General features: G+C 37.4%; 2 protein-coding genes across 4 annotated transcripts in view; one reads left to right on the top strand and one right to left on the bottom strand.

Moving 5' to 3' along the window:
- The window catches only part of FGFR1OP2 (FGFR1 oncogene partner 2), a 32,837-nt gene extending 12,778 nt beyond the window's left edge, over positions 1 to 20,059 (top strand). For 2 of the 3 annotated variants that reach the window (XM_032646125.1, XM_032646124.1), the window contains exons 2-6: positions 1,055 to 1,191; positions 3,315 to 3,432; positions 11,126 to 11,268; positions 16,217 to 16,330; positions 18,032 to 20,059. In XM_032646125.1, the coding sequence (XP_032502016.1) occupies positions 1,057 to 1,191; positions 3,315 to 3,432; positions 11,126 to 11,268; positions 16,217 to 16,330; positions 18,032 to 18,169 (648 nt within the window). In that variant the 5' untranslated portion in view covers positions 1,055 to 1,056 and the 3' untranslated portion in view covers positions 18,170 to 20,059. Of the gene's footprint in view, positions 1 to 1,054; positions 1,192 to 3,314; positions 3,433 to 11,125; positions 11,269 to 13,648; positions 13,763 to 16,216; positions 16,331 to 18,031 lie in introns of all 3 variants that reach the window. The other variant, XM_032646123.1, reaches the window with a different exon arrangement.
- A 969-nt stretch (positions 20,060 to 21,028) lies between these two features.
- TM7SF3 (transmembrane 7 superfamily member 3) overlaps positions 21,029 to 27,060 on the bottom strand; it is a 42,985-nt gene continuing 36,953 nt past the window's right edge. Inside the window, exon 13 of the mRNA XM_032646409.1 lies at positions 21,029 to 21,714. The gene's annotated coding sequence lies outside the window, so the exon portion shown is untranslated. The remainder of the gene's footprint in view (positions 21,715 to 27,060) is intronic.

The raw sequence follows: 27,060 nt of genomic DNA, 5'->3' as shown, positions 1-27,060 counted from the left end.
TCTATAGACCTGGCTTCTGGCCTAGTAATTTTACAGTGTAATTTTATTTTTTGAGAAAATCTTGAAGAAAGGGTAGCTTATATAGAAAGTAAGGTGACACTTAGTAGAAAGAGAAAAATTGAAGAATGATAAGTTTCAGAAGGTTAAAGTTTTTGAGAGACATTATTTTAAGATTAAAATTTTGTTTTGAGGTCTCAGCATACCAGTTGAAGAAACTACAATAACTATTGGCTGCTTCATGTTTTGCCTCCTAATTTTTTGAGTTCCTTTTATGTATATTAATTATTGATTTTAACACCTCAGAAGTTTCCCACAATGGCCAGTGTTGTTCTAAGTTACAACCTTCTTTGCCATTCACTAAGGAAGGTGCAAGAGTTAGGATTATAATGCAATTTTATATAAGAAGCCAAAGTTCCTCCAGAAGGAGGTTGACACTTGAGCATAGCATGACACAGAGAGGCCACTTTGGCTGGTCAGTAGTGTGCATTTGTGAATGGTGTCTCAGGTCACCTGACCAAGCAGAGGCTAGGAAGGGTCTATGGTCAGAGACCTGACAGTCATTGACTGCAGAATAAAGACTAATAAAGTGACCTTTTTCACAAATGACAAATGACTTTATCGATAGAGTTTGCCCTTATGAAGAGCACAATTTCTATATAACATAAAATATATCCATTGGATGTGTACTTTTTTTCCCCACTATAAATTCAGGGTGTTTTAAATACATTCTGATTATGTCTGCAAATCATACATGTATGATCGCACACACACATATGTGTGTGTGTGTATATATATATATATGTGTAATTATATAATTATATATATTTATACGCATTGTATTTTTTGAATATTATAAATTCACTTTTGAGTTTGTTCTACCTTAACAGAATCAAAACCACAGGTGTTCTTAGATGTTTCTTCTTCCGAGACAGTGAGCAATCCAGTAACAAATGTAGCTTAAGCATATCTGTGTTAACGTGAAACTAAAATAAGATGCTATGCCAGCTTTGTTTTGAATCTTGATTTTCATTTTTAATTATACATATTCCTTTAGAAATGAGTTGCACAATTGAGAAGGCACTTGCTGATGCTAAAGCCCTTGTTGAAAGACTGAGAGATCACGACGATGCAGCAGAATCTCTGATTGAGCAAACCACAGCTCTCAACAAGCGAGTAGAAGCTATGAAGCAGGTTTGATGTTTTTCCTTGCTGATTCCATTTTAAAGAAGCAGTCATTGATATTTATGTGTTGCTTGAATTGTAAACTTCTGCTTAATTAGTATTTTATTATTTTTTAATGTTCTCTAAAATTTAAAAGTAGCTTGACTGGTGTGTTTCAGTTTACTTTAGACTGAAATGTAATTTTGTCAAGTTCGACTGGCATGTATATATGTATATATTCTAAAACATATAGACTTGATCACTTTCCTGACAGTGATGCACATTTGAGTTTGGAAAATATATGAATTTTTTAGGTCTAGATACATTTGACAAAGACCAGATAATATCTTTCACTATATAATTGACACATATTTTGCTCTGTCTCCTATTTTTATAATGTAGAAATATTTTTCTTTATAAGAGTATTTAGGTGACACTATTTAACAATAAAATAGTTTTTGAAAATGATGCAAAGCAATATCTGGTTTCCACCTTTTGCAGTTACTGCATTTGTACTTCCTACCTTATTTTTCATTTAATGCTGCCAGTTAAAGAAGAAATAAAAAGGGCTTCACTTCTTGTTATCCTTACTGTTGTATATAAGAACTTTCCAGTGAGCTACTATTTTAAGCCCTCTTTTGATAAAGAGTTTCAACTCTAAGAGAATTATAAAATCTCTGATATTATGATGGAAATCACTGGAGGAAAATATATATTCATAGCTTACACTCTAGAAATGCATCATCCCTTTTGTAAAAGGAAGCAACCCAGGGTTACTGCTTTTAACAAAGCTGCTGAAAATAGTGAAGGAAGTTTACTTATTTTGTTTTGCAACTGTGTTGCCCTAAACACATTACATACATCCCTGTCTACCTTGATTCATGCATTCCAGTGAACATATATATCTGGTATTGAGTTGTGAAAAAGGGGGGTTGACAACCAGAGTTAAGAACCATACCATAAAGTTTACCCTTTTGAAGAGTGCAGGTCCTTGGATTTTAGTATATTCACATGCTGTGCAACCATAATTACTATCTAGTTTGAGAACACTTCATTACCCCAAAAGCCCATATCCATTAGTAGCTACTCCCTAGTTCTCCCTTTCCCTGGCCGCTGGAAACTACAAATCTGTCTGTCTCTACGGATTTGCCTCTTTTAGACATTTCATATGAATGGAATCATACAATATGTGGCTTTCTGTGACTTTTTTTAACGTAATGTTTTCAGGTTTCATCGATGTTGTAGCATGTATCAGTACCTGCTTCCTTTTTATTGCTAAATAATATTCATTGTAAGGATACAGCACATTGTGTTTATCTGTTCATTGGTTGATGGACATTTGGATTGTTTCTATTTTTTGGCTATTATGTATAATACTGCTATGAATAGTTGTTTGTAAGTTTCTATGTGGACATATGTTTTCAATTTTCTTGGGTATATACCTAGTTCAATTAGAATGGATGGGTCTTAAAAATCTATATTTAACTTTTAGAGCATCTGCCTGACTGTTTTCCAGAGCAGGCATATCATTTTACATTCCCATGAACAGTATATGGGAGTGATTTCTCCACATCCTCTCCAACACTTGCTATTACTTGCTTTTTGATTAAGCTCATCCTAGTCGTTGTGAAGTGGTATCTCCTTGTTACACTGAATTGTATTTCCTGAATGACTAATGATGTTAAGCATCTTTCATGTGTTTATTTTCTTTAGAGAAATGTCTCTTCAAATCCTTTACCTATTTTTTTCCAGCTTTACTGAGATATACTTGACATACAACATTGTGTAACTTTAAGGTGTACAATATATATTGATATATGTATATTTTGTGAAAAGATTACGTACCACAATGAGGTTAGTTAATACCTCCATCACCTCACATAATTACCGTTCGTGTGTGTGTGTATACATTTAAGATGTATTCTCTTGGCAACTTGCAAGTATATAATACAATATTGTTAACTCTAGACACCATGATGTACATTACATCCTCAGAACTTACTTGTTTGCCCATTTTTAAATTGAGTTATTTTTCCTTTTATTGTTGAGTTGTAAGGGTTCTTTATCAAATATACATATATGTGTGTGTGTGTGTATCGGATACATATTTTCAAATATTTTCTCTTACATTTTAATAAAAATCTTTTCATTAGTATCAAGAAGAAATTCAAGAACTTAATGAAGTTGCAAGACATCGGCCACGGTCCACATTAGTTATGGGTATCCAGCAAGAAAACAGACAAATCAGAGAATTGCAACAAGAGAACAAAGGCAAGCTATATTATCACTGTGTATAGCAAATCAAAAGAGAACTTTAATCTGCAACTGTACTATCAACTTGGGACCAATTACTATTTTTTAAAATGGGAAAAAAGGGAATTCCCTGGTGGTCCGGCAGTTATGACTCTGCACTTTCACTGCCATGGGCCCGGGTTCAGTACCTGCTTGGGGAACTAAGATTCCACAAGCTGTGTGGCATGGTCAATAAATTAATTAATTAAATAAAATGGGAAAATAGCCAGTTAAAGTTACTTTTTGACATTTCTAGTCCATTATGCCTAAATCGTAGTTATTGCTCTTTTTTTAAAAACATCTTCATTGGAGTAAAATTGCTTTGCAATGTTGTGTTAGTTTCTGCTGTATAACAGTGAATCAGCTATACATATACGTATAACCCCATATCCCCTCCCTCTTGCATCTCACTCCCATCCTCCCTATCCTACCCCTCTAGGTGGTCACAAAGCACTGAGCTCATCTCCCTCTGCTATGCAGCTGCTTCCTACTAGCTATCTGTTTTGCTTTTGGTAGTGTATATATGTCATTGCCACTCTCTCACTTCATCCCAGCTTACCCTTCCCCCTCTCCATGTCCTCAAGTCCATCCTCTACGTCTGCGTCTTTATTCCTGTCCTGCCCCTAGGTTAGTTGGAACCATTTTTTTTTTTTTTTTTAGATTCCATACATATCTGTTAGGATACGGTATTTGTTTTTCTCTTTCTGACTTACTTCACTCTGTATGACAGACTCTAGGTCCATCCACCTCACTACAAATAGCTCAGGATCGTTTCTTTTTATGGCTGAGTAATATTGCATTGTATATATGTGCCACATCTTCTTTATCCATTCATCTGTTGATAGACATCTAGGCTGCTTCCATTGTATGGCTATTGTAAACACTGCTGCAGTGAACATTGGGGTGCATGTGTCTTTTTGAATTATGGTTTTCTCTGGGTATATGCCTAGTAGTGGGATTGCTGGGTCATATGGTAGTTCTATTTTTAGTTTTTTAAGGAACCTCCATACTGTTCTCCATAGTGGCTGTATCAATTTACATTCCCACCAACAGTGCAAGAGGGTTCCTTTTCTCCAAACCCTCTCCAGCATTTATTGTTTGTAGATTTTTTGACGATGGCCATTCTGACTGGTGTGAGGTGATAGCATCCTTTCATGTGTTTGTTGGCAATCTGTATATATTCTTTGGAGAAATGCCTATTTAGGTCTTCTGCCCATTTTTGGATTGGGTTGTTTATTTTTTTAATATTGAGCTGCGTGAACTGCTTGTACATTTTGGAGATTAATCCTTTGTCAGTTGCTTCATTTGCAAATATTTTCTCCCATTCTGAGGGTTGTCTTTTCATCTTGTTTATGGTTTCCTTTGCTGTGCAAAAGCTTTGAAGTTTCATTAGGTCCCATTTGTTTATTTTTGTTTTTATTTCCATTTCTCTAGGAGGTGGGTCAAAAAGGATCTTGCTGTGATTTATGTCATAGAATGTTCAGCCTGTGTTTTCCTCTAAGAGTTTTAGAGTGTCTGGCCTTACATTTAGGTCTTTAATCCATTTTGAGTTTATTTTTGTGTATGGTGTTAGGGAGTGTTCTAATTTCATTCTTTTACATGTAGCTGTCCAGTTATCCCAGCACCACTTATTGAAGAGACTGTCTTTTCACCATTGTATATTCTTGCCTCCTTTATCAAAGATAAGGTGACCATATGTGCATGGGTTTACCTCTTGGCTTTCTATCCTGTTCCATTGATCTATATTTCTCTTTTTGTGCCAGTACCATACTGTCTTCATTACTGTAGCTTTGTAGTATAGTCTGAAGTCCAGGATCCTGACTGCTCCAGCTCCATTTTTCTTTCTCAAGATTGCTTTGGCTATTCGGGGTCTTTTGAGTTTCCATACAAATTGTGAAATTTTTTGTTCTAGTTCTGTGAAAAATGCCTTTGGTAGTTTGGTAGGGATTGCTTTGAATCTGTAGATAGCTTTGGGTAGTTTGGTCATTTTCACAATGTTGATTCTTCCAATCCAGGAACATGGTATATCTTTCCATCTGTATCGTCTTTAATTTCTTTCATCAGTGTCTTATAGTTTTCTGCATACAGGTCTTTTGTCTCCTTAGGTAGGTTTAGTCCTAGGTATTTTATTCTTTTTGTTGCAGTGGTGAATGGGAGTGTTTCTTTAATTTCTGTTTCAGATTTTTCATCATTAGTGTATAGGAATGTAAGAGATTTCTGTGCATTAATTTTGTATCCTGCTACTTTATCACATTCATTGATTAGCTCTAGTAGTTTTCTGGTAGCATCTTTAGGATTCTCTCTGTATAATGTCATGTCATCTGCAAACTGTGACAGTTTTACTTCTTTTCTGATTTGGATTCCTTTTTCTTGTCTGATTGCTGTGGCTAAAACTTGTAAAACTATGTTGAATAATAGTGGTGAGAGTGAGCAACCTTGTCTTGTTCCTGATCTTAGTGGAAATGGTTTCAGTTTCCACCACTGAGAACGATATTGGCTGTGGGGTTGTCATATATGGCCTTTATTATGTTGAGGTAGGTTCCCTCTATGCCTACTTTCTGGAGAGTTTTTTTCATAAATGGGTGTTGAATTTTGTCAAAAGCTTTTTCTGCATCTATTGAGATGATCATATGGTTTTTCGCCTTCAATTTGTTAATATGGTATATCACATAGATTTGAGTATATTGAAGAATCCTTACATTCCTGGGATAAACCCCACTTGATCATGGTGTATGATCCTTTTAATATGCTGTTGGATTCTGTTTGCTAGTATTTGTTGAGGACTTTTGCATCTATGTTCATCAGTGATATTGGCCTATAGTTTTTTTTGTGACATCTTTGTCTGGTTTTGGTATTAGGGTGATGCTGGCTTTGTAGAATGAGTTTAGGAGTGTTCCTTCCTCTGCTATATTTTGGAAGAGTTTGAGAAGGATGGGTGTTAGCTCTTCTCTAAATGTTGGATAGAATTCGCCTGTGAAGCCATCTGGTCCTGGGCTTTTGTTTGTTGGAAGATTTTTAATCAGAGTTTCAATTTCAGTGCTTGTGATCGGTCTGTTTATATTTTCTATTTCTTCCTGGTTCAGTCTCGGAAGGTTGTGCTTTTTTAAGCATTTGTCCATTTCTTCCAGGTTGTCCATTTTATTGGCATAGAGTTGCTTGTAGTAATCTCTCATGATCCTTTGTATTTCTGCAGTGTCAGTTGTTACTTCTCCATTTTCATTTCTAATTTTGTTGATTTTTCTCCCTTTTTTTCTTGATGAGTCTGGCTAATGGTTTATCAATTTTATTTATCTTCTTTACGAACCAGCTTTTAGTTATATTGATCTTCCTATTGTTTCCTTCATTTCTTTTTCATTTATTTCTGATATGATCTGTATGAGTTCTCTCCTTCTGCCAACTTTGGGCGTTTTCTTGTTCTTCTTTCTCTAATTGCTTTTGTTGTAAGGTTAGGTTGTTTATCTGAGATGTTTCTTGTTTCTTGAGGTAGGATTGTATTGCTGCCAACTCCCCACTTAGAACTGCTTCTGCTGCATCCCATAGGTTTCTGGTCATCGTATTTTCATTGTCATTTGTTTCTAGGTAATTTTTAATTTCCTCTTTGATTTCTTTAGGGATCTCTTGGTTATTTATAGTGTATTGTTTGGCCCCCATGTGTTTGTATTTTTTACAGTTTTTTTCCTGTAATCAATATGTAGTCTCATAGTGTTATGGTCAGAAAAGATACTTGATATGACTTCAGTTTTCTTAAATTTACCAAGGCTTCATTTGTGACCCTAGATATGGTCTGTACTGGAGAATGTTCCATGAACACTTGAGAAGAACATGTATTCTGTTGTTTTTGGATGGAATGTCCTATAAATATCAATTAAGTCCATCTTGTTTAATGTGTCATTTAAAGCTTGTGTTTCCTTATTTATTTTCATTTTGGATTATCTGTGCATTGGTTAAAGTGGGGTGTTAAAGTCCCCTACTATTATTGTGTTACTGTCGATTTCCCCTTTTATGGCTGTTAGCATTTGCCTGATGTATTGAGGTGCTCCTATGTTGGGTGCATAAATATTTACAGTTGTTACATCTTTTTCTTGGATTGATCCCTTGATCATTATGTGGTGTCCTTCTTTGGCTCTTGTAATAGTCTTTATTTTAAAGTCTATTTTGTCTGATATGAGAATTGCTACTCCAGCTTTCTTTTGATTTCCATTTGCATGGAATATCTTTTTCCATCCCCTCACTTTCGGTCTGTATGTGTCTCTAGGTCTGAAGTGGGTCTCTTGTAGACAGCATATATATGGGTCTTGTTTTTGTATACATTCAGCCAGTGTATGTCTTTTGGTTGGAGCATTTAATCCTTTTACATTTAAGGTAATTATCGATATGTATGTTCCTAATCCCGTTTTCTTAATTGTTTTGGGTTTTTTATTGGAGGTCTTTTCCTTCTCTTGTGTTTCCTGCCTAGAGAAGTTCCTTTAGCATTTGTTGTAAAGCTGGTTTGGTGGTGCTGAATTCTCTTAGCTTTTGCTTGTCTGTAAAGGTTTTAAGTTCTCCTTCGAATCTGAATGAGATCCTTGCCGGGTAGAGTAATCTTGATTGTAGGTTTTTCCCTTTCATCAGTTTAAATATGTCCTACCACTCCCTTCTGGCTTGCAGGGTTTCTGCTGAAGGATCAGCTGTTAACCTTATGGGGATTCCCTTGTATGTTATTTGTTGCTTTTCCCTTGTTGCTTTTAATATTTTTTCTTTGTATTTAATTTTTGATAGTTTGATTGATATGTGTCTTGGCGTGTTTCTTCTTGGATTTATCCTGTATGGGACTCTCTGCACTTCCTGGTCTTGATTGAGTATTTCCTTTCCTATGTTAGGAAAGTTTTCAGCTATAGTCTCTTCAAATCTTTTCTCAGACCCTTTCTTTTTCTCTTTTGCTTCTGGGACCCCTATAATTTGAATGTTGGTGTGTTTAATGTTGTCTCAGAGAGGTCTCTGAGATTGTCCTCAATTCTTTTCATTCTTTTTTCTTTATTCTGCTCTGCCGTAGTTATTTCCACTGTTTTATTTTCCAGGTCACTTATCCGTTCTCCTGTCTTAGTTATTCTGCTATTGATTCCTTCTAGAGAATTTTTAATTTCATTTATTGTTTTGTTCATCATTGTTTGTTTGCTCTTTAGTTCTTCTAGTCCTTGTTAAATGTTTCTTGTATTTTCTCCATTCTGTTTCCAAGATTTTGGATCATGTTTACTATCATAACTCTGAATTCTTTTTCAGGTAGACTGCCTAGTTCCTCTTCATTTGTTTGGTCTGGTGGGTTTTTACCTTGTTCCTTCTTCTGCTGCATATTTCTCTGTCTTCTCATTTTGTTTAACTTTGGGGTCTCCTTTTTGCAGGCTGCAAGTTCATAGTTCCCGTTGTTTCTGGTGTCTGCCCCCTGTGGGTGAGGCTGGTTCAGTGGTTATGTAGGCTTCCTGGTGGAGGGGACTGGTTCCTGTGTTCTGGTGGGTGGGGCTGGATCTTATCTTTCTGGTGGGCAGGGGCACGTCCGGTGGTGTGTTTTGGGATTTCTGTGAACTTAGTATGATTTTAGGCAGCCTCTCTGCTAATGGTGGGGCTGTGTTCCTGTCTTGGTAGTCGTTTGGCATGGGGCGTGCAGCACTGGAGCTTGCTGGCTGTTGGGTGGAGCTGGGTCTTAGCGTTGAGTTTGGAGATCTCTGGGAGAGCTCTCACCAATTGATATTATGTGTGGCTGGGAGGTCTCTGGTGGTCCAGTGTCCTGAACTCAGCTCTCCCAGCTGAACTCAGCTCTCCCACCTGACACCAGGACCGAGCTCCAAGACCCTGCCAACCACATGGCTGCTGTATTATTTAGGGTTCCACTAGGAAACAGCATGCTTAGCTGGAACTTTGAGGAAAAGGCAGCGAAGGCACTATTTCAGGAATGTGGAAGGAAACAACAAGGACTGTTGAGGCACCCACGGACTAGCAGCAATACCTACACATTTCCTGACTCACTCCATCTTCATTTCTTCTCCATTCTTGCTGCTATCACACATCTATTTTTTGTTTCTGCTGGGTCACACGTCACTCTTTTTACAGTTGAATTTTATTAAATTGGAGAAATATTTTATCCTTTGCAGAGTCTCAGTTTCTCCATCTGCATGATGGAATGGATAATATCCTCGTCTCAGATTTGGATGAGGATTAAGATAGCATATTTTTAATGGACCTGACACTCTACATCTCCTCCCTTGTGTCAGCCAGTACTCTCGGTACTGAGTAATAAAACTTTTTTAGCTTAGCTATGAAAGGCAATTTCATTTGTGCTATGTGACTCAGGGGTGGAAGACAGAGGTGCACGGTGCTAGCCGGAAGCCAGGCAGAAGTCTGAAGTCAGATTGCTCCTATGTGAAGTTAGTTGGAGCCCATGCAGAAGCAGAACCACAGACAGCTGAGGGCAAAAGGCTCTGATGTGGTGATTAAGAGGCGTGTGATCAAGGTAGCTCCCCAGATAGAGAGGATATTTATTGCTCTTTATCCTGTCCTACATATGAATGTCTACCTTACTTGGATCTTAAGACTCTCACCCTCAGTATCCAGTTTGCACCATTGTCATTACCTATGAAATAACTCCGTTTCATTCTCGGCAGTCCCACCACTTTGGCCCACAACTTAGGTGTTCATAGTCTCTTGCCTGAACTGTCCTCATTGGTCTCCCTGATTTCAGTGTCTTTTCCCTCCAGTCCATCTTCAACACAGGCATCAGATTGATTTTTCAAAAATATATCTGATTATGTTATTCTTTTGCTTGAGAACCTTCACTGTGTACTATTTTCTTATCCATCGTCCTTCAAAGTCGACTCCAAGCCTTCTTTTTTGTATTCTTCCCATACTTCTCTTCTCCGTGAAACCTTTGCTCTTGTAACCCTGAACTATTTCCCAAACACACCATCCAGTTTCATGCCTCCCTGCTTAGAATGCCCTGTCATTTATTTTTCATTTCAAGGAATGCAAGTTGATCTCAATACTATACAACTGTGAAGCTTTCACCAATTTTTCCTCACAGACTTTCTATATGTATTTGGATAGAGCTCCACTCTACACTTACCACATTGTATTTTAATTATTTATGTTTTGTTTTCTCCACTAGACTCTGAGCTTTATGGCCTTTTGGTATTCCTAATATAGAGCATGATCTGATACTTAATTCCTATTCAGTAAATATTTGTTAAAATGATTTCTCAAAAAATGAGTTTAAAATGGTCATTTTGAGAACTAATAAAGGACTCCATTTGGTATCCTTTATTTCTTTTTTTTTTTTTCTTTTTCTTTTTTTTTTTTGCTGTACGCAGGCCTCTCACTATTGTGGCCTCTCCTGTTGCGGAGCACAGGCTCTGGACGCACAGGCCAGCAGCCATGGCTCATGGGCCCAGCCGCTCTGTGGCATGTGGAATCTTCCCGGACCGGGGCACGAACCCGTGTCCCCTGCATCGGCAGGTGGACTCTCAACCACTGCGCCACCAGGGAAGCCCCAGTATCCTTTATTTCTATGTGGCTAGATTTTTGTACCTCATATTTTCTTTTTAAAATACCCCCTTTATAAATTGCTTTTTTGATTAATGTGGAAGAGAATACTTTGTACATCCTGAACTCAAGTTTGAATAAAATATACTGTTGTTTTTGATAGAATTACGTACATCCCTGGAAGAACATCAGTCTGCCTTGGAACTTATAATGAGCAAGTATCGAGAGCAAATGTTTAGATTGCTAATGGCTAGCAAAAAAGATGATCCAGGGATAATAATGAAGTTAAAAGAGCAGCACACCAAGGTAATCCTTTCTGTAAATATAATTTGAAATAGAAAAGGACAGTTGGTTAACTTGTGTTCAGATTTTTAAAAAAATCATAGGAATCTTACTTACATGATATTGAATACTTCTCTTTTTGACATTTTCTTCTCCTTATTTTTTTCATGTTATGTATCATTTTCTGTTTGATTTACTCTTCTAACTCCCATTCTTCCCTAGTAGCTTTAATATATATTAAAAAATAAACTTTATTTGGGAAATAAAGGTAAGTCTGTTCAATTCAAAATTATTTTTATAAGGTTATCTGCTTGTAAGAAATACTTCTTTTAATTTGTGTATTGATATCTCTTGCAAAAATGAAAATTAAATGCTTAAAACTTTTTAAAAAATCTGAAAACAGCTAAAGGTAGATTTGTTTTTCTTAAGACTATTTTCTGAATGAGGTTAATTCATCCAGACTATAGATACTCCTGATTATTAATGGAAGTGCCATGGTGGGGGGGAGAGGAAATATATGTATCAAATATATATTTATGTATATATAAAATATATTGCCTCCCCACCCCCTCCTCCATCACATATCACTTAATATCATTTCTAGAGACAGAGCTGAACTAATAGAAATTAGTGTTTTTCCTGCTGTTCATCATACTCATTCTGATCCCTGTGTTTACTAGCACCTGTTTTGAAAACAGGTAGAATAGTCCTTTTCCGTTTATGTTTTATTTTAAACTGATTTTTAACTGCTGGTGTGAAATAAAAATATTAGAATAGATTGTGACTACTAGGCCATTATCTGTATTGGATAATGGTGAACTAACTATTAGTTATAACTAATATTATTTAAGAAATATTCATATAACATTTTTATCTTTCTCTATTATTGAAACACTTTTTAGATTCCTTAAAATGTTATATTTCTTCCGTCTTGGTGCTTGTAGGTATTTTAAAATTATTAATTCTATTAAAATTAAATACCTAGTGAATTGCTTTAATATGTAAATTCAACTCTACATATTAAGGAAGTTAGTAATCGACAGCTCTTGTGTCAAATAGTAAAACAGTAAAAATAAATGTGGCTTTAATATTATCTAGCTATGTTATTCATCTCCTATCCAAAAGGAAACCTTGGATAGTTAAATGGCAATCTTTTGACTATAAACTGTATCTGTTGTTAATGAGATCATTATAAAAAGTTTAATTTTAAATATATAATTTAAGAGGTTTTTTTAAGGTACAAATATGAACTGACTTAAAATTATTGGTAAGATAAGTATAATCTTGAGACATTCCAAAAGGCCCTTATGTTTAACAACTTAGATTTTTTAAGATCTAAAGAGAATGCTCTGGCAAACTAGTGCTTAAGAATAAGGTACTGAAGCTAGCTAGTCTCTTGTGGTAGCAGCTATGTCAGAAGCAAATGTTTTCTAAAACACATTAGATTTTACCACTCATCACAGCTGTTTTATTAATTAGCAAAGTTAAACATTTCTTAAGATAGCTGTAAATCATCCTTTTTCAATTATCTCAATTGAATTCTTCATCTAAGTGCTGATTCTTGCCTTCCATGAAATGACAGTTTAGTTACTTGTTATTAATTCTAACTAATACATATTAATGTTTGTGATTTTGATTTTTCCCAAAAAGGAGACACTTTGATTCAAACAGATATTTATTAACAAAAAGGAGACACTTTGATTCAAACAGACTTGCACTGGCTTAGTTATTATTAATAATAAGATGAATGAATAAGTTTATTACTCTACCATAGAAGCTTTCAGTGTATTGGGAGATACAGACACAAACGTGATTATCTAATATAAGGTAGGATGTGATGAATCCTAAAATAGAGATCTGAATTATTACTGGAATACTAGAGGAAGCAAGATTAGTTCTCATGAGGAGAATCTGGGACAGTGGCAAGGAAAGGTAGCAAATCCATCTAAATCTAGCGTTGAATTAATTATTGGGGTCAACAAGCAGAAGTGGGTGAGCAGAGAAACTTGTGTGATAAATATGAGCTTCCAAGATATGTTTAGGTACTAGTGCTCTGATGTGCCTAAGCACAAAAATAATTTTATAACACATTTAGGGCTAATAAACAAAGTTACACGTAACAGCATTTTGGAGTAAGAGAACCTTTTGAGACTAGTGTAACATAGAATTTTGTCCTCAACCTGGAAGTTTTTGAGCACACATTTAAAAACCAATAAAAAGTTTGAGGAGAACTCATTTTCATCCAAATACTCATTTTTACATTATTTTTGAACTGCTACCTTTTTGGAAATCTTAAAAAAACAAACATTTCAAACAGTTGGCTAACACGCATGAACTAACACTCATTCAGTTTTTAAATTACGGATAATATCCGTATTAACATTATAATGACTCTGTACTACAGATTGACATGGTGCATCGTAACAGCTCCGAAGGATTCTTCCTTGATGCATCTCGACACATCCTTGAAGCACCTCAACACGGACTGCAGAGGAGGCACTTGGAAGCAAATCAGAATGTACACTAAATAAAACAGTCAGCTTTTGGGGTGTGGATGGAAGGGGGGTCCATTTAAAAAGTTCTTTTACATTGAATTCTCCTCCCAAATTAAATCAGCAAATAAATGAAATTGCTTTTAAAAACGCTGTGCTTTTCATAGCCTTGCAAAAATACTCAGTGTAGAAACTTTAAGTCTGTCATCAATTCTCTGTGTATTGTATTATACATAGCCTGTTAGATAATTGCAGGCTTTAAAGGTTCTTTGGGCCAGCCTTTCATGTTATTGTTCTTGTTAGCTATAGATGCAAAATTTTAGTAAGCTCCAAACGGTCATCCTCTTGCTGGACATCAAAGATGTTTTCTTGGTAATAATTTTAATCTGATTTCCTAAAAATTTTGTTCAATCAAACTATTAAATGAACTGTTTTAATTCAGATTTTCCATAGTTATAGTCCTTTAGTTTGAGTTCACAGTAAAATTGCCTTTGTTTAGGTGTTATTAAGTATAGTAGTATACCCTCTCCATTGTGTCTTTTGTGTTTTAACTGCCTTTTCTTCTTGAAAGGCATTTCAAGACAGTGCAAGATTTATGTTGCTAGCACTTCTTGCCTTTAAGACAGTTTTGAAAGCACAGGTCTTGCCTTCTTGTGCCTATTAAGAGATCCATGACACTTCCCTGAAGATTTTATTGTAATAAGTGAGCCACCCAGGAACCAGACCTATAAAAATACACTTCTGTTTGAAGTATTGGGGTTTTTTTCTTACGATGATTTTATTAAAACAGACTGTCCTGAAAAAATTAGTAGTTTCTTGTCTTCTTTCGTTTTAAAGGCAAGTAATTACCTGCTTCCTTGTAGTCGTTTAACCTAGGTCAGTGCCATAAGACACCAAATCATAAACTGAGAAAGCTGTTGGTATTCAAAATTTTTACTCATTACCCTTATTCAGTTTGCTGCTGCAGTTATCTATACTTAACTTGTGTTTAAACATTAGGCTCCCTTTACAGTGGGAGGGATTGTAATCATTTTTTTTAAACTACTACAGAGTGTTTTTAAACTACGACAGATGTTTGTCTTGATATCATTCTTGCTACCATAATCTAATCCAGAGCTGTCCAATAGAACTTTCTGCAGTGATGGAAATGTTCTTTATGCTGTTCAATATGGAAGCCACCAGCCACATGTGGCTATTAAGTACTTGATGTGTGACTAGTGCGACCTGAGGGGCTGAATTGTTAATTTCTTAAAATTGTATTTGACTTCAAGTAATTTAAATTTAAATAGTGCCATACTGGACAGCGTAATCTTTTATTTTGACTTCTTCCTGCATACTAGCTTTTTATAGATTGTGTTAAAATAATATAAGGATCTGTATTTTTGTTGGTTAAGAAGATATTAAATGTGCGGTTTGCTAAAGATATTCCTATTCTCTATTATATTCCTTCCATAGTTTACTAGTTTTGTAGGTTTTGGGGGGTCTTGTTCAAATACTTTTTACAGAGTATATACAACTATTTAAGAGACAGTGTTTATTTGGGGAGCTATTAACTTTTATATTTAAGTTTTGTCCTTAGTATAACAAAATGACCCTCAATTGCTAGTGAACAATGGTCTATAGAAGTTGTTCATTTAAAAAAGTATTATTCTCATGTTTGTTGATTATAAACCTTTTGTCTGTCTGTTTCATTGACTGTAAGCTCCTTGAAATCAGGGAACATTTCTTAACAGGCTTCATATTCCTGTCACCTAGCACAGTGCCTGGCTCATCATAGGTATGCAAAAAAGAATAAGAGAATGAGATTGGAAGAAATTTATGCTACTTGCTGTGCCAAACAAATGTGGATGTCTATTTTATACTAAAATTATATTTTGAACAGTTTGCAAAGGCCATTTAATATTCAATACTTTAAAGAAGAACTCTTTCATTTTACTCAATACTTATTATCTATTATGTACCTAACATTAAATAGTAGGCAAATATAAGCAATGTACAGTTCCTGCTCTCAATGAGGATTATAATCTAGAAAAGTTCTGGATTGAATTGAGATGAATTTTTAGGCATGGAAAACACAGAAAATATTTTTAAATCATGAAGACTTCAGTGAGGAAAAGAGATTGAATGCTTATCTTTCCCATTACTTTGGTCAATGGGGTATGTAGGTGCAGAAAAGAAAAAGTTGCTGATCATTTGTGGTGAGAGGAACGTGAAATGAGTATTTTTCCTGTTTATGGGTTTAGATATACTGTGCTGCTTATCCTTAATCCTAGTCCTAACAGAAATCTGACTTCAAAGGCACATTCATGGTCAGTCAACTTTCTTGTAAATATGTTTGATATATTACATTTATGTTAAATGGCAATGTAAAGATATTACATTCATATTAAGTGGCAATGCAGATTTTATAAAAAGGGGAGGATCCAAAAATTTTAAAAAAGTATTTCACTGATTCACAACTTCCATCTCTTTTTTTTCAGGAATTACAAGCACATGTTGACCAGATAACTGAAATGGCAGCAGTAATGAGGAAAGCCATTGAAATCGACGAGCAACAGGGTTGCAGGGAACAGGAACGAATATTTCAACTTGAGGTAGGTTTTAAATTGCACATGTAGGTGAAAACTGTCCATACAAAGATTTATGCCAGAAAATATATCCCACTTTAAAATATATACTTTCTGGGGACTTCCCTGGCGGTCCAGTGGTTAAGACTTCACCTTCCATGCAGGGGGTGCGGGTTTGATCCCTGGTCAGGGAGCTAAGATCCCACATGCCTCGTGGCCAAAAGAACCAAAACATAAAAAAAACAGAAGCAATATTGTAACAAATTCAATAAAGACTTTAAAAATGGTCCCCAAAAAATCTTAAAAAAATAATATACGTATGTAGATGTATATATATACACACACACTTTCTGGGATACTAGTAATGTTCTTTTTCCTAATCTGGATACTGGTTATATGGGTGTATAATGCAAGACCATTTATATAGTAATGCAAGAGTCTAGGATCAATAGTAAACTTATACCAGTAATTGAGAAAATTGATTTTTTTTTTTTTAATCCTGTGTCTCTTCTGTTATTAGGTGAATATACTTCTTCAGCTTAGTAATTTTTTTTAATATCTTTATTTTATTAGAGGTCACAGTGATGCAGGGAGAAATGTTTTCAGTCCACAAATCATATTCTTTGGCCACTTGTATTTTTCTGGGGAATATAAAAGCTTTTATCGCATCTGTCCTTTATTTTGTGGTAGCAAAAGCACAAGTCATTGTTGAATAACTGAAATCAGTAGAGTAGACCTTTATACTTTTAAAACCTTTCTTTTGAAATCATGGTGGAGAAATTGGTTATAGAGGGCCAAAAATGATTTCTCTAAGTGTACAAAGTTCTCTCATTCTTTATAACAAAGGTAAGCAAACTTTTTCAGTAAAAGGCCAGAGAGTAAATCTTTTAAGCTTTGCAAACAGGCAGTCTCTGTTGTAGCTACTCACCTCTGGCATTGTAATGAAAAAGCAGCTATACACACAAAAAATAAGATTGGACTCAACTGTGTTCCAGTAAAGTTTAATTTACAATAACAGGCCTCACTCAAGCCAGGCCATAGTTTGCTGATCTCTGCTTTATTTATACCATTGAAACTTAGAAAGTAAGACCAAAAGACAAAGCAGTAGAGAATAAATTATGAGAGTTATTTGTAAATGTCTAAAAATTTCTTGCAGTAACAAATCTAGAAGAAAAAGGCAAAGTTGTTTACCAGTGCTAGATTTGGTCACTTAACTTTCCTTCTAAGAAATATCACAATCTATTCAGCCAGCCCTGCTGCTGTTAAATTCCAGTGAGGGAAGCAAACCAGGGCTTGCCCTGCATTCCATGCTATCATGGAAATAATCAAATTACTAAAGTACTGAGAGCTTTTAGCCCGAGGGTATTATTCAGACTTTCTGAGTTTACACAAATATAAATCTAGGTGTTATTTTCTTAATGTGATTTTCTATACTGTGATTATAAAATAAGGCTGTTTCTGAGGTTCTGTCTACAGTTACAGCTGCATAAATAAAAAGGCTTTTCAGTGGTGGAAGACATTGAATACATGATTCCTACCTCTTTAAAAAAGTGTTCCGTGGATTCAAGTTGTCAGCTTCAGCTGCATCTATCATTTAATACATTTCTGCCAGTTACAGTACTTGCTTTTTATTTATCATACCTTCATAAGTTTGGCTTTTCTTAAGATATGTTTGTACTCTTGTAGCCACCTCGGTGACTGCTTCTTTGTTTTTGTGCTTTCTTATAGCAAGAAAATAAAGGCTTGAGAGAGATCCTTCAAATAACTCGAGAATCATTTTTGAATCTTAGAAAAGATGATGTGTCGGAAAGTACATCTTTATCAGCATTAGTGACCAATAGTGACCTGAGTCTGAGGAAGAGCTGAAGAGCTTTTAAGTCTGTGAATGAATTAACAGAAAAATCCATCTCAAGCTGCCCTTTGTTTTATTTTTTATAATATGTACAGTGCACTGGCAATGACATTTTTAAAAGACAGCAACAAGAAAATGCATAGTCAATGGTCAGAGACATTATTCCAAACTATAATTGAAAAATAGAAACTAAGCCTTTGTTAATTGGTGAACAAGTTAAAGATTTTCACAGTGACTGCTGAATGTATCAAGAGCTTTCAGCAGTGCTGCTGGCTTTCTGGTTGACACTTGGATAAACATGAATATGCCCAACAAGTGTCTGGGAATTAATAGAAACATCCCAATTTTAAAATACAAATTTTGCCACAGTATTCTGAATGGAAAATCGTCATACTAAATTATATCCTCCCTGTATGGTGAAAGTTAGCAAGTAGCTTATGTACCATGAGACTTCAGCTTTAATGATTGCCTATCTACCTTCTCATTAATTTAAATTTTTGTCAAAGAAAGTTCAGTTTGAAAGACTTAGGAATGTTTTACATGCACCATAAATGAAAGAGGTAATTTAATTTTAGCTAATTTATCCTAATTAACACTGACTAACAGTTATCCATGATTTGCTTAAGTATATGAAATATTTCAGGAATGAAAGAGAAGGAATACTACTTTCTAAGAAAGAAGAGCTTATAAGAGACGTATTTAGTAGGTTAAACTACTTCTTTGAAAGTTTAAGTTTTGGTTCTAAATCAGTAATGAAGATGAGATTTTTCTCTTCTCTGGTTGATCTTTAAGGATATTATGTAGTTCATTTAGCTAACAGTTGAAATGTTTGATATAGCAAGATAAGTATGGTAATTTCAAAGTAAATTGGGAATTCCTCTGCCTCAAAACCTTTTTTTTTTCTTAAGTAATTACGCTTAAGACATATAGAAACAGTAAGTTAAAATTTAAAAAAAATTTTTTTTTCTAGATCTATTCTTAAGTTCCATCTGGTTCTCATAACCTACAAGATGTTTCTTGTAACCTTTCAGTCAAAGGGCTAGGGGGTGGTGAGGGGGAAATCTGGATTTATAAGTATTTGTTTTATTTTTTACAGAATATATATCCAGTATATAAATTTTTAAAAGCTGCTAGAAATAGAAATGTGCTTTAGCATCAGTTGAAATCTAAATTTTTCATGTTTTGTCGTGATTATAGAAGAAAAGGTAAGAGTGTCAAATATGATTATTAAATATACTGTACTCACATTAAATATATATTAAAAATAGCACAATAGAAAATCCTACTTTGGAGTATATAATTTGTTAAAGTAATATTTACATGGTAACTTTTATGTATAATTTCATATATTGGTAAAATTCAAAACTACTTTTCACTTCGGAATTTTTTATCTTAAGTTTGGGGAAAGTGGGGTTGATGGGACTGATTGAATAGAAAAGGGCTAATGGCCCAAACATTAAATAGATTTCTTTTCTCATTCAGCGGCCTTAATTGTTATTTGGTAAACAAGTGACAGTCTTTATTTTTAAACTTTTCTGTTGGTTTTGGGGAAAGTATCCTTTAATTTGATGGCACATTCATTCATAGAGTTTTTATCCCAAGTCAGAATTGAAATAAGCTACACAATTGGGAGTAAGTCTGAGGCAATTCATTGGGGCAGCTCTATTATAAAACATTACTTGATAAATAATTATTTTTGTAAACAGATAAGTTGAGTTAATTTATTCTTGGTCCTCTTACTTGGATATTATTTTAAGAACTTGGTGTTTAAAGACATTTATGTTATTATATAGCAAGTGTTCTAGCCCATGCTTTTTTTTTTAAGCAGAACCTTAAAATTTATGTCTGAGAATATGTACTACTAGGAACCTATTTTATCAATAAAGATGAGCGATTAAAATTGGTATGGTCTCCAAGTTTATTTTTTCTTACCAGAAACTTAGTACTTAGCAACAGCTTCTATCTGTATTTCTTAGGAATTGGCCAGCAACTTATTGCTGACTTGGCAGACCTTTTGATCATCTGTGGTGGGTTTAATAGTGTCCCCCAGAAGTATGCCCAGGTCCTAACCTGTTGTACGTGTGAATGAGAGCATATTTGCAGATAGAGTCTTTGCAGATTTAAGGATCTCAGGATAAGATCATCCTGGATTTAGTATGGGCCCCAAATCCAATGACTGTTGTCCTTATAGGAAAGGGGGAGATTTGAATCACACAAGGAGAAAGTCATGTGAAGACAGAGGCAGAGGGTTATGCAAATCAAGGAGCCCTAAGGTTTATGAGGTGCCATCAGAAGCTAGGAGAGATGCATGGAATGACCTCGGCTCCCTCAGAGCCTCCAGAAGGGCCCAACCCTGCTTGATTTCAGACTTCTGGCCTGTCAAACCAAAGGCTGATGTGAGAGCAAGTGAATGAATTTCTCAAATACTAACTTCCCCTAGAATATGTTCATTTTAAGACCTACCTCAGTGATTATAAGGTTTTTGTTCCTAGCTCATGCAGACTCTAGCATATACGGAATACAAGAAGTGAAAACCATCTCTATTCAGTAGAAAGAAAATCACTGGTATCTCTCATTGAAGGGATTCAGGAGGGAGAGCTGGTTTGGAAGAAAGGTTGAGTAGCTCTGCTTGTGGAATGGGAAGTTGTCCTCTGTTGGAAAAACCTTCCGACGTTAATAAGCAAAATGAGAGAGTGCATTTTTTGTTTTCTTTTTCAGAGAAAGGCCTTCAATCCCATCCCTGAAATTAGACCCCTAAAACAACGGTCCCCAACCTTTTTTGGCACCAGGGGCCGGTTTCGTGGAAGACAGTTTTTTCATGGACGGCGGGGGTGTCGGGTGGGGGGCTGGTGTCAGGATGATTCAAGCGCATTACGTTTATCGTGCACTTTATTTCTAGTCTTATTACACTGTAATATATAGTGAAATAATTATACAACTCACATCATGCAGAATCAGTGGGAGCCCTGAGCTTGTTTTCCTGCAACTAGATGGTCCCATCTGGGGGGGATGGGAGACAGTGACACCCAAGCGCGCTGCTTATGTTCAGTCTACTCCGTGATCTCGCTTTGGTCGCCGTCACTGCAGAAAACCCTGCTTCACAAAGACAGGATGTTGGAAATGGAAGCAGGCTCCTCAGTGCTTTTGTGGCAATCTCAGGATATTCCATCTTGACTTCAATCCAGAACGTATGGAGATTTGAAGTTGTCTCACATATACCTTTAAGGCCACCGTCATTTGCGATCTCAAGCAGTTGATCCTCTTCTAGCACGGACAAAGTCAATTCACCTGGCTTATTCACAAATGGGTCGCAGATCCATTCCTTCCCAGTTCGGGCTTTTGTGGTTAAGAAGTCATGCTCAAACTCTTTTGAAAGCTGAGACAGGTGATCATGCCCCAGCTGGGAGAAAGAAGGCCCTGGCTCAGTCTCTTTCAAAATCTCTACTAACGTTTGAAACATGTCAAAAATCCCAGTATTTACTCGTCGCCCCCATCATTCCAGTTTGGCTTTGAATGCAGCCACTTTATCTGCCGACTTGAACACAGTAGTCGTTCTCCCCTGAAATGACAGATCGAGTTCATTGAGCAGGTTGAATATGTCACACAAGTAAGCAAGTTTTGCGACCCATTCTATTTCACTGAAATGTGCTGCCAGTGGTGACGTTTTCTAAAAGAAATCTCTGGAGCGGCTCCTGTAAAACAAACTCTGGCCAGTGATCTACCTCTAGAAAGCCATCTCACTTCTGTGGATCGGAGAAGACGTGTGTGCTCTGCACCCATCTCCTCACAGAGCTGCGTGAACAGACGTGAGTTAAGGGCATGTACTTTAATGTGGTTGATAATTTTAATCACATCCTGCAAAACACTGTTAAGTTCAGGTGACATTTTTCGGGTAGCCAGCATTTCTCTATGGATGACACAGTGCGTAGACTCACATTCAGAAGCGACCTCTTTGACCTGAGTAGTGAAACCAGAAAGCCATCCAGTCATGGCAGCCGCTCTGTCTGTGCATATACCGACACAAAGTGACCAATTCAGCTTTCCTGATATGTAATCAATCATTCAGAGACCTGAATAGTTCTGCAGCTGTGGTGTTGGCTGGCAACAAAAGTGCACATAGCATATCCTCATGCACATCCTCCCGAAAAATATATCGCACAAAAGCGAGTATTGTTGCCTTGTTTTCAACATCGGTAGACTCATCAACCTGGAGTACCACGGTGACTCATTAATCCTCTCTAACAACTGTGCCTTAATATCCTCTGCTGTTTCATCAATTTGTCTACTTATGGTGCTAGCCGAAAGAGGAACACGTGCCACCTTTTGAACTGCAGCCTCTCCTAAAAGTTCATGACAAATGTCCTTAGCAGCAGGCAGGATCAACTCTTCACCAATACTAAGGGCTTCTCAGCTTTAGCAATGCGGTTAGCCACTAAGACTGATGCTCTCAGTGCAGACACATTTGATGAAGTGGTGGCCTTTAATATTGCTTCTGTTCTTTGTGTTCACGGTTCGTTTTTGAGAAACTCCAAAGGCTTGTCTTTTTTTTTTTTTTTTTTTTTTTTTTTTTGGGTACGCGGGTCTCTCACTGTTGTGGCCTCTCCCGTTGCGGAGCACAGGCTCCAGACGCACAGGCTCAGCGGCCATGGCTTACGGGCCCAGCTGCTCCGCGGCATGTGGGATCTTCCCAGACTGGGGCACGAACCCGTGTCCCCTGCATCGGCAGGCGGACTCTCAACCACTGCGCCACCAGGGAAGCCCCAAAGGCTTGTCTTTTAATGCAGGGTGCTTGGTCTCCATGTGGTGAAGCCGTTTTGAAGGTTCCATGGCTTCGTTGGATAGCTGGTCGCCACATATTATACAAAGCGGGCTTGGACAATGTGAATCACCTGTTGCAATGAACCTGTGATTTAAGTAGCACTCTTGGTATTTTCTTTTAAATACAGCTTTCTTTTTGTTGCAGTCTTGGAGTCTTCTGCTGTCTCATCATTGTGTCTTTCCCCTTTTCAAAGACGCTCTCCAGCGATGTTTGGTTTTTACTCATTTTGGCTAGGGTTAGCTCGTGGGCTTACCAAAACTGTGACTGAGAGAAGTGCGCAGTGTGGGAAAGAGGCACGGATGGAAGTAGTAAATAAAATAATGGGTGGGCCACGCACGGACTAAAATACGTGTCGGATTCTGACTTAAAGCCTGCCCCCAGATGCAGCTTAATTGTCACTTGCCACTCACATTTCAGGGTTCTGAAATGAGTCTGCAAGCAATTGATTTATTGTGGTCTCTGTGCAGGCAAACCTCTCTGCTAAGGATAACCTGTATTTGCAGCCGCTCCCCAGCGCTAGCATCACCGCCTCAGCTCCACCTCAGATCATCAGGCTTTAGATTCTCATAAGGAGCGCGCAACCTAGATCCCTCGCATGCGCAGTTCTCAGTAGGGTTCCCGCTCCTATGAGAATCTAACGCCGCCGCTGATCTGACAGGAAGCGGAGCTCAGGCGGTAATGCGAGCGATCGGGAGCGGCTGTAAATAGAGATGAAGCTGCGCTTGCTTACCCGCTGCTCACCTCCTGCTGTGCGGCCCAGTTCCTAACAGGCCATGGACTGGTACCAGTCCGTGGCCCAGGGCTTGGGTACCCCTGCCCTAGAACCTTAGGCCCGGCCCTAATGATACATATATTTTAGTCATTTTAAGGAATTTTGATACACGGTTGGTCTCCAAATGAGACAGCTAGTTTACTTTAAAAAGTTGAGAACCGGTTCAATTCCTGAAAACACAGCCCATGGAGAACGGGGGAGCCAAGGCAGGCTTAGTAATGTGTCTCGCTTGCTTATTGCAGCTGCATTCATCTTCTTATCCTCTAGCCCTTTCCTCAAAGCTCCCAGATCATCCATCCTGCACCATGAGTGCAGGCAGGCCAAGCACATTCAAGCTAGTCTGGGGGAGAGAATCCATTACAGGAGGAGCCATGAGAACCTCATGTGAGACCGAATAGGCCTTTTCACCCTTAAGGACTTCAAAAAGAAAAAAATTGTGGCTATTCTTTAACCTCCTTCCAGGGGAAGGCATTCACCCTTAGGGGCAGTAGAGTCAGGTATATTATTATACTCGTATATATAGACTCTGGAATAGAAAGAATGATACCAAGGGCCACAGCTTGTGGATCACTCAAGTTCTGACCTACCTGCCAGGGAATGATTGTTAAATTCTAGAGTCTTGGAAGGAATGGGAAAAGAAAGGTAAATAAAGAGGTCAGGTGTGCTCTGCGCAGTTCTGTAGTACAGTTAAAATTTAATGAGGAAGAGAAGACTGACAATAGAAACGGAACTACCATATAATCCAGCAATCCCACTTCCGTATATCCAAAAAAACCAAAAACAGGATACTGAAAATGTATCTGTACTCCCAAGTTTACTTCAGCTGCAGCATTATTCACAATAGCCAAGACAGGGAAACAATCTAAGTGTCCTTCAACGGATGAATGGATAAAGAGGTTGCATTTGTATACAACTGAATATTATTCAGCCATGGGAAAGAAGGAATTTCCGCCATTTGTGACAACATGGATGGACCTTGAGAGCATCATGCTTTGTGAGATAAGTCAGCAGAGAAAGACAAACACTATGATATCACTCATCCATGTGATCTAATAACGCCAAACTCCTACTAACAGAGGGCGGAATGGTAGCTACCAGGGCCTGGGGGTAGGGGAACTGGGGAGATGTTTAAAGGTATGTACTTACAACTAGAAGATAAATACATTCTGGAGATCTAATATCCAGCACAGTGATTATAGTCAACAGTATTGTATTATAAACTTCAAAGTTGCTAATAAACTAAATCTTAACTGTTCTCACCACAAAAAAAGAAATAATTATGTGACATGATAAGACATGTTAGTTAATGCTGTGATGATAATCATAATATATAAATGTATTAAATCAACACGTTGTACACCTTCAACTTATAGAATGTTGATATGTCAGTTACTACTCGATTTTAAAGAAAACAAAACAAAACCTGACAATGTCCTGGTCTGGATCAACTGCTCAAAATGTCTAAAGCTGAGAATAGGAGAGCTGATTCCCACCAAGCACCAAAAAGAAGGGCTATAATGACTGGTGGGCATACAAGTGAGACTCCACTGGGGCACCTCCCAAGTGAGAAGGGAAGGCCTCCAGGCTTTTGTTGGTGCTTTTCCTCCACTACATGGAATGCACTGAGCCTCCTTCTGGTCCTGCTCTTCCTCCAAATCTCCACTTAAATGTCACTTCCTGGGCTTCCCTGGTGGCGCAGTGGTTGAGAGTCCGCCTGCCGATGCAGGGGACACGGGTTCGTGCCCCGGTCCGGGAAGATCCCACATGCCGCGGAGCGGCTGGGCCCGTGAGCCATGGCCGCTGAGCCTGCGTGTCCGGAGCCTGTGCTCTGCAACGGGAGAGGCCACAGCAGGGAGAGGCCCACGTACCGCAAAAAAAAAAAAAGTCACTTCCTCAAGGAATTCTTCCCTGGCATCTCAGATTCCACCCCCAATTCCATTGTAGATTTTCATTGCATATTGTTACTTCTTCTGTAACTATTTTAGTATCTGTCTCACTTATCACACTCTAAGCCCTGAAGCAGGGGCCAGGCCTGTATTGTTTGTCATCTTCTTCTAGGCCCCAAGGCAATGCCTGGCATTTAGGAACTCAACAAAATATTGAGTGAATGGGTGAAGGTGAGATCGAAATCAGACTATTATCATTCACTGTATTACGGTTATTACGATTCTGCCCCTGGTGCTGATGTAGCTTCATACAGAACTGCCAGCCTCCCCCGTGTAATGATTATGGGGTAGTCCCTGGTAAGCCCAAGTTTCCACTAAACTTGAGCCCCTCTTTACCTCAATTTCATAAAGAGTGGTCCTTGCAAACGTAGTGGCCAAAGTACCCAGGTGTCTTTCAATCAACCATCAGGATAAAAGGACTTGTAAGTGTACTAGTCTGCTAGGGCCGCCATAACAAAATACCGCAGACTGGGTGGCTTAACAACAGAATCTTTCTCACAGTTCTGGAGGCTGGAAGTCCAAGATCAAGGCTGATTTCTTCTGAGGCCTCTCTCCTCTGCTGGCAGATGGCCACCTTCTCACTGTGTCCTCACATGTACTTTGCCCCAGGGTCTCTGTATGTTCTAATCTTTTTGTAAAGACACCAGTGAGATTAGATAAGGGCTCACCCTAATGGCCTCATTTTAACTTAATTATCTCTTTAATAAAGCCCTCTCTCCAAATATAGTCACATATTGAAGTACTGGGAGGTGAGGGCTTCAACATATGAATTGGGAGGGGGGAACACAACTCAGCTCATATCAAAAAGGAAAACACAGGTAGCCTCCCTCCCAAGAAGGGCTGTAGCACAATGGGAAAGCCTCCACCCAGTTCTCAGGAGATTAGCCAAGAATTCTGGGGTTTTAATGAAGGTTAATAACAGGTATCAAGTACATCACCAAGGAGTGAACTTTATACCAAAAAATTCTTTACAAATGCTGCTGTGGAGAAATACTTACGGATATTGGAAATTTTAAGTATCTATCATGTACTTTGTAATGAACAGGAAATGGTCCACGACCACAGAGAATTAACTTGGAAAAACATGTTTTCACTGTGTAAAATTAATCACTCCCCAAAAGTAGAGATCATGGCAATATTAGGAGCATAGGAGCTTCCTACCAATTCACCAGCAGAAAACTGAAAATAATCAATGAATTACATTTTCATTATGACAGAGTATAAAGCACACTTGGATAGGGAGTTCTCAAATTTTGGTCTGGGCACTATTATTTGATAACTGTGACTTCATATAATTTACTCCTTGGTTAAGAATTTCCTCAGGTATAAAATAACATGATAACATGTTAAGATCAGCTAACATTATCT

The sequence above is a fragment of the Phocoena sinus genome, chromosome 10 (assembly GCF_008692025.1).
Source record: "Phocoena sinus isolate mPhoSin1 chromosome 10, mPhoSin1.pri, whole genome shotgun sequence".
NCBI lineage: Eukaryota > Metazoa > Chordata > Mammalia > Artiodactyla > Phocoenidae > Phocoena > Phocoena sinus.
This window is presented reverse-complemented; position numbering and strand designations above follow the sequence as displayed.